This window comes from Dendrobium catenatum, unplaced genomic scaffold (genome assembly GCF_001605985.2).
Source record: "Dendrobium catenatum unplaced genomic scaffold, ASM160598v2 fragScaff_scaffold_920, whole genome shotgun sequence".
NCBI classification, from domain to species: domain Eukaryota; kingdom Viridiplantae; phylum Streptophyta; class Magnoliopsida; order Asparagales; family Orchidaceae; genus Dendrobium; species Dendrobium catenatum.
In genome coordinates this window covers 300,793-308,937 of record NW_021319382.1, presented here as the reverse complement: position 1 = coordinate 308,937, position 8,145 = coordinate 300,793, and the positions used below count along the sequence as shown (strand labels likewise).

At 36.4% G+C, this 8,145-nt stretch overlaps 1 protein-coding gene across 1 annotated transcript; it reads left to right on the top strand.

Moving 5' to 3' along the window:
• Positions 1 to 4,360: 4,360 nt before the first annotated feature.
• Positions 4,361 to 6,609, top strand: LOC110116378 (protein PLASTID TRANSCRIPTIONALLY ACTIVE 14-like). Its single transcript, XM_028697388.1, has 4 exons — positions 4,361 to 4,497; positions 4,980 to 5,179; positions 5,629 to 5,668; positions 6,161 to 6,609. Exons 2-4 carry the CDS (start codon positions 5,068 to 5,070, stop codon positions 6,237 to 6,239), a joined length of 231 nt encoding a protein of 76 aa, XP_028553221.1. The 5' UTR covers positions 4,361 to 4,497; positions 4,980 to 5,067; the 3' UTR covers positions 6,240 to 6,609.
• The last annotated feature ends 1,536 nt before the right edge of the window (positions 6,610 to 8,145 follow it).

Sequence of the window (8,145 nt, the reverse complement as noted above, 5' to 3'; positions counted from 1 at the left end):
GGGCTCTTGTCACCTATAGCAGTAATAAAGACATACTCAACACTGCATTTTCACGATCATAAATCAACCTCTCCATATTTTTTTTTACGAATGGATTGCAAGGAAGTATTGTGCCATTCAAAGGACATTCAGAACATTGCATTAGTAACAAAAGACGAAGCTATTCCATTACATCTTACCTTAAAAAAAAACCTTGGGCTGTAAATAAAACCCACTCATCAAAACAAACTCGATTTCACTTGCAAGGTTATCGCCAGATCCAACATGGAGAATGAATATATTCATTAAGAAATGAGATGACTAGATGTATTAGGATATATGCATGGTAATAACCCCATTTATTTTCTTCAGCTTTAGCCAACAGAAATGAAGAAGAAGAAGAAAGAAGAAAGAAGGAAAGAAGGAAAAGAAGAAGAAAGAAGAAGAAAGGAGGAGGAGGAGGGAAAGAGGAAGAATACCTTGCAGCCTTGAAGGAGACCGATCGGTAAAGCTAGGAGATGTGACGGGCTCAAGTCGAACGTCTGGATCAGCGTCGGCTAAGGCTACAGGATCACCAGGTTTGGGCGGCTTCAATCGGGAGCAGGGCTCCGGCCTTGGCTGAAGCTCGCGACCACAGGGAACGGGAGGGGAGCTTCGGCTTCTCCTGTCTGCGCGAACTGAGGGAGACCGTGAGGGAGAGCGAAAAAGCGAGAGCGTTAGAGTGGGAGAGAGGAAGAAATCAAGAGTCGGAGACTAAAAAAAAAAAACCTCTAGCCGAGAGCTTTCCTCTCGAGTAAATCAAACTTCTTTGCCGAAGGAGGAAGCCCGCGCCTCGTCCTCTCTAGCTTCGGCTTCCGAAATCATCCCGAAAGAAGTCCGCTCGCTGCTCGACGTCTGCCCGAATCGCAGAAGATCGCTGAGGCGCGCGATTTCGGCCGAAATGCAGATCTCATTTCATCCAAGCCGTCGAAGAAATTTCCTGATCAAGGAAACGAATTCAAAATATTTGGAAAGTCAAATGGTTTTTTTTAATGGGATCAAATTGGGCTGAATCAGATTAATTTGGGTTAAGATCAGGTTAGGCTCGAGTTCGAACTTGACTCGATTTGAATCAAATTGGGTTCGAGTCGGCTCAATAAAATTAATCGAATGGAATTAAATTCAATTTAAATAAAACAGAGTGAGGCGCTACCAAAATAAAATGATCGAGTCTAATTGAACGTAGTTGGGTCTAATCCGGCTCGAGTCGAGTCAATTCGAACTTGAATTAAACCCGACGAGGCTCAATTAAATTGATCGAAGCTCCTCGAGGCTACTCGAATGAAAAACGAGGTCAACAGAAGGCTATATTAAGCAGGGTACCAATGAAGCTTGCATTGGATATAGATAGGATAACAACCATAAGGGAAGGCAGACAGTGAAGGCACGGAAGTAGGAAAAAATATGTTTTTAGGGTTGCGACAAGCTTCAAGGATAGCAGCCAAAAAACACGTCTCAAGCGGCTAAGTACTTGACACGCAAATCTACTCCCGTTCGATCGAGCCAGCCTTCATCCCAATGCAAAATAGTCATCTAACTCCACCTGAACACTCCTGTTTGATCGACCTCGTACAGGTGTATACAAGGCCTCTGATCCCTTTGGTCTGATCTCAGGAAGGAGTACAAGTCTTGCACTCTTGCTTGTCCCAACCCTAGACCCTCATGAAAGGGAACTCTCAGCTCGCACGCAAGAGGAGGTCTTGCACTCGACTTCTCTCACTTATGCTCTATTGACTATGGATGTTGCACTTGAGCTGAGCCCTCATGCCCGATCTCTCATCTATCTTGGACACACGAAGGAAGCAGATGGACTGATATTCTTTAGAATTTCGGTAATGAAGGCCGGTGGAAGGACTAGTATTCCTCAGAATTTCGGAAAGCCAACAAGCGTTGGCTCCTTCAGGATAGGATGAAGTGCTTCTAATATCTCTGTAGCCTCACCCTCGATATCCATGATAGATTCTCTACTTAGGGAAGTAGCGTACTTCACCATCTGCATGCTTACTAACTCTTTGGTCATCGTAAGCACGCATTGGACCGTAGCAGTGAACTACTTTACCACTAAGAAAATCATCTTCTTCCCCACTGCACGCATCGTCTGGGCAACTCCATGTATCAGGACCGTTCCATCAGCGAGCTTCAAATCCAGTGAACCTACTTCAGTCCAAATCTGACTGGCAAGGTTCTTAATGACGATTTTATCAGCGGTAGCGAAAAAAGGCGAGAATGTGGGTTACGAAGTGGCTTTCGTCCGATTTGAGGGATTGATCCCAATGGTGGAGATCTTGTAAGAGGTCAACTTCTGCTGTTAAGAAGGAGGCTTTAGCCTTCTTGTACATCTCCCTGATCTGAGGGTGGCGGATTGAGAAAATGCATAAGCAATTGTGATTTGGGGCAACGAGGGGCTCTTCGAGTGGAGGATTTGATGGTGTGTATGATAGCTCTTCAATCGCTTGTTCCTTGCTCAGTTTGGCTCTACATGCACGAGGGTCGGTTGTCCCAGCTCAGGCACGCAAGTATGCAGTTCCTGCTCGCTCCCTCTCTTGATCCTCTTTTTCACTTGGTTCGCCCCCCAGGCAAGAACACACAAGAGCCGCATGCAGAAGATGGCAAAGGGGAACCCCTATCACTTGCTCGGTTGCCCTGGACGCACCCGAACAAGGACATAACGCAAGAACCAGCTCTCCCTCTCTCACGCTCTCATTTTTTAAGAAGAACCGAATGTCTTGCTCTTATACCATTTTAATTCAAAGATTTGGAAAGGGAAAATGCTTAAGTTTATTATACAATCTCTTTCTATTTATCGGTCTATACAAGATGTCTTAATAAAAAAACAAATAACTACAGAATCATGCATAATTGCCTTAATATAATTCTTCCTAAATCAACCACCTAAAATATGGAAGGAGATTGGCATGATCCAGGTAAGCCTCCCAAGAATTTTCATTATGGATGTGGGATCAAGGGCCAAGAGATGGTTGGGATTTTAACACCCAGCTCACACCTTGTTCTCTGTTGGCTAGCAGATGAGTTACGGGATGGAAAGGGAAATGAGAAATCGTATTTTTGTGTCTAGTGCTTAGGTTTTAATAACTAAAGTATTATAATGTTCAATTCCAAAACCATCAGTCATCTATTGCTTGCATCAGCGGCTGATTGGTCTGCTAAGTGGAAAAAGTCGCAGGATGAATAGGGCAATAGTTAGTTTAATCCATGAACATTAACATTAAGATGAATTTGGCTATATAATTTAAATAGTAAATTTAATTTATATACACTAACATACTTACGTCTATATATATATATATATATATATATATATATATATATATATATTCAAATGTTTATCTTACTGGTTTGGTTGAACAACCTAACCAACCTTCATTTATCAAAACCTCGTGTTAATTTCTGTTTTGACAAGATCGTTTTAGATGATTCAGAATCTCGTTATATTTGTTCACGATATTTTGGCACCAGTTGATTCGTTTTATGTTAACTTGCCTTTTTATTTTTCATTGTTGTAGTTTTTTTGTGCGTGTCTAAGCTCTTTATTTTTCACTATCTTAAGTTCAATGGGTTAATCTTCTATATATATATTTTTTAATATCAAATTCTACTTCCTACCCTTGTTTTCTTATGATATATCTTGATTTTAGCATACAATACTGGCGGATTTCCAACACTTTGTTTTATTCCAGAAATTTTATTATGATATATCTTGATTTTAATTTGCAACACTAGCGGTTTTCTAATACCTTAGGGGCCGTTGCGTTCTTTTTTTATTTTATTTTATTATTATTTTTTTTTTTCATGTATGATTTGAAGTAAAATATATTTGGCATCTTAAATATGTGTTATTTTAATTTTTTGTTGAATATCACATAATTTGCTTTATGTGGCAAGGTGACTATGTGTGATTTTAGTTGGTTTTTGATCAATGATGGTGGTGGTGTCGACGGTGGGTGTTGGTGGCAGGTGGTGGTAGTGGTGACTACAACAATGGGAGAAGCTGGCAGTGGTTCGGTGGTAGCAGTTGTCGGCTGGTTGGGGCAATGTTCATTTTTAAAATTAAAAAAAAAAACACTGGAAAATTTTCTTGATGTTGTTTTAAGTATTTTTTAGAACTATTTGATTTGTTAAACAAAAACACAAACCAAAAAAAAATTTTTTTAAGCTAAAAGGACTTGAAGATTTCAAACAGGCCCTTTGTGCTTCCCAAAAAAAAAAAATTTACTTTTTTTTTTTTTTTTGTAAATCAAAATAAGATTTATAAATGATTTTTTAATACATGTAAATCTATCATGTATAAAATACTTACTGAGTTCTTATCAAATGCCACAATTACATTGAATTCTTTATCAATGCATTGCAGAATCCTTGTGATGTTATAAATTTCTCAGGCAACGCTAAGATTCACCGGGATTCTTTCCTTTCAGTATTCAACATCTCTGGCCTACCCGAAGAATTTTATCACAACAGTAAGTGTGTCCTAAACTTAGTTCCAGTTTGAGTTAGTTTTTTCAAAATTTTATTTTTCATGCAGCTGTCATATTTTTATTTGATTATAATTTTTTTTCAGAAATTTTGGCTGTGAGAATGAACCTTTTACAATTAAACCTGTTTGTGTGTTAATTGTAAGAAAGTTGATGGCTGAATTTTTCAAATAAAAAAGAATCGATAATATCTATAATAATTAAAAAAGATATATTTCTCATAATAATTCCATAATTGTTTTTATTTTTTATAGAAAGCTGTTAGCGGCTTATCGTCCCTGATGGGGAAAATTATTATGTGCGGCGTCTGGATTCGTCTGGAGGCGAATCCAGACGCGCCGCGCACCCAGGCCTTTGGACGGTTCGGACACATCATTTAATAATCTCTCCCCTGATGGACCTTTTAAGTGTAGTTTGCACAGGCTTTAACTTTGATTAGAACCCTCTTACACGAATGATTTCTTCAGGCCTTTTGTCCAGAGGTGAAGATGATAACTTTGTAGATGGAGCAGTTATAGCAGCAGCTCGAACTCTACCAAGTTGGTCAGATGGAGATATGCCTCCACTCCCAAGTGTTGAAAGAAGAGCTGCAAGGGAATTGCAAGCAGAATGCCGTCAAATGTTAGCAGAGTTGCCAACTACCTCTCAAGAAGATCAACATTTCCTAGGTAACAATCTAATCAACCTTCAAGGGCTCATTTGATTGCATTTATTAGAAAATGATAAATTTTTCTTAGCTATGACACTTTTGTTTTAATAAAATCAAGGGGAAATTACATGTATAAAATCAAAATCTTCCATATTTATTAAATTTTTTTTATATAATTTAAGTATTTTTTTTGTAAGATATTATTTATATAAATAACAAAGATTTGGATGATATGCCTATTATTTTACATTAAAATTAGCATTGGGTTTTAAATTTTACAAATCCTTTGAATATAATTATCTTATTTCCACATATAAAATGATGAAAATTAAAATTATCATTTTCTAAATAAGTTTTCTTCATGCAAGAAACTAATTGAGCCCCAAGAAGCAGCAGCAGATTCAAATTAATGGGCAATGCAGATCTGAATATTTCTGATCCATCTTGTTTTCCCTGTTTTTCTTCCAGAGTCTAATTCCCAGACAAGGACCAGCGAGGCTGCCATCAAGTGAGTAAACGCTAAAGTGCTGCATATTTAAAGTAATATTATAATGTTAAACCCATAACTATCCTAAAAAAATTGACGCATTGGTGTGATGAATTGGAGAAATTAGTCTGTGCGGATGCTGAAACACAGCTCTACATCAGGAGACCAATCAGTATGAACCACATCAGCGACCGAGCTACAGTACTGACGTGACTCAATCTAGTTGGTCTCCGAACGATGTTCGGCGTCCGCATAGAATAATTTCTCGATGACTTGATATGAATGCAAGATACGTTTATATGAAATTATTAAAATCTCTATCACGCACACACAATACATCAAAATTTGAGGTATGCAAGACACATTTAAACAGTTTTCTAGTAAAAATTTTGTATTAAAAAGTTGCTTAAAGAGATAATAAGAAAGTTGTTCCAAACTAAAGCCATAATCTTCTAAAAAACTTCCTGAATCTTTTTTTTTTCTGACAATGTATGGACGTTTAAATGAATGCAGGTACAGATTACATCGCAAATTGTTTATTGAAAAGGTCGTTCAGGCGCTGGAAATCTATCAGGATAGGCTATTGTTTTGATCAGCAACAATAAGGGGCATGTGGAGGAAAAGCTATTATGTTCCGACAAAAAATCGGAAATTCAAACAAATACTGAGCAATATCGAGTGCTCGGTACCGAACACCAAGGTGACGTAGCGCTCTGTTATTGGTCTTTGGACGCATTCCGTTGTCCGGACACAATAATTACTCCATATGGAGGCTAGCTGGAACTTTGTTAGTTTCCAACAGATAATCTGAATCTTAATGATTTGATTCATCCATATGATATGAATATTTATGACCCAAATCTTGGAAACATCCCCTTTGTTATAAGAGCCAGGCTGCTGCTGTCACATGCTGGGTACTTTTTCCCCACAGTAAAAGTCATTCATAAATGATTTTTTATTTATTTTTCTCTCAAGAAATTATTCTTATTAGAGAGATTTGTATACATATCACTCTATATTATTCAATTTACATATTTAGCACCTAAAACTTTAATATTACATACATATCATTTATATTTAATTTTCATATCAAATATGAGTGGTAGAAATGAATTATATGAGTGGTCAGGGGCGGAACCAGCCCTAATTTTCAGGGGGGGCAAACTTATAAGACATATATGTTGGGGTCCAAGGGGGCAGTGTCTTCTGACGGGGTTCGACCTGTTGGGGGCAATTACCTAAAGACCATAGTATTTTAAAATTTTTAGGGGGGGCAATTGCATGAAAACCCTTGTATTAAAGACTAAAAAATTGCAAATCAAAATTTACTCTCTAATAATTATTAGAATGGAAAATATCAATATAAAATAATTTATAAATAACATTTGACGAAATTTAATTTCGAAATTCAACTCCAAAGCACTCACTTTCAACTCTATTTGAAGTCAAAAATTTTGACTAAATAGCTTATCTGATCAGAAATAATATCAGAGGTATACAAAGAAGTCAATAATCTAAAAAACAATATGGTTGTGGAAAAATTAGATGGTGGACTCCGCGGTTATGGACCATTTTCGGGCCAGGCCCTACACTGTCGTTCCGTACCGGCCCAATAGCTCTTAGTATAGAACGTGAATGATTTGACCCAAACTTAATGAACCCTTCATTTGGGCCTCACACGATATTTTTTTATGGATGCACTTTATTTAATAGAGTCAATAATCATAAGAATATTGATAAAATTAATTATATTTTTCATTGAAATTCCTTTAATTAAACTTGACGACATCATAATTATTCAAATGTTGTGTTTATAGTTATTATTATTATTATTCTTATTTGACATTTATGTCAAGGTAAACTCAAACACACATCACATACGTAAGACTCGAACTCAAAAACTTTTGATTAGTAGTCAAAGCTCCTAACCAATAGATCAAGGTGAGTTGTGTAAGTAATTGCTCTTGGCAAGAGCTTTTCTTAAATGGTCTCAGCTATTCAAATGAGTTAAGGAAACCACATCGCCATAGGCGTAAGTGGTGACACAATGGAGAAAGTTTTTTTTCCCCTTGATATTTTGACGCTAAATAAAATGAACCTTAAGTTATAAGATATCAAAATTTTCATAAATCACCTCGACAAGGCATTCATTTCGACTAAAAAAGAAAGTTTAATTTTATTCATCACTTTAAAGAATTTTAGAAGTATTTACTTTTATGGGACTACTTTTCAATCCTCATAATATTTAATTAAAATGAGATTCATTTAAAAAAAAAAAGGTATATAAATCTTAAATTTGCTTAAGTTGAAATCTAAATAACTTCTAAAATTATTTCAATTTGTACTTATTTCTCCATTCAAAAAAAATATCAAAAAAAATTTATACTCAACAAAATTAATATTAAGAGCCACATCAATATCCATCCAATTTAATAAATGAAGTGTCCTTTACAAACTATTTTTGACTACTTTCTAAAACATCTTTCTAGAACAAAAAT

Excerpts from the sequence above, each read along its gene's own strand:
- LOC110116378 (XM_028697388.1), top strand. The coding sequence starts at position 5,068 with ATGCCTCCACTCCCAAGTGTTGAAAGAAGAGCTGCAAGGGAATTGCAA. Across the intron at positions 5,180-5,628 it reads AGAAGATCAACATTTCCTAG|AGTCTAATTCCCAGACAAGG; the intron begins GTAACAATCTAA and ends TTTTTCTTCCAG. Across the intron at positions 5,669-6,160 it reads ACCAGCGAGGCTGCCATCAA|GTACAGATTACATCGCAAAT; the intron begins GTGAGTAAACGC and ends AAATGAATGCAG.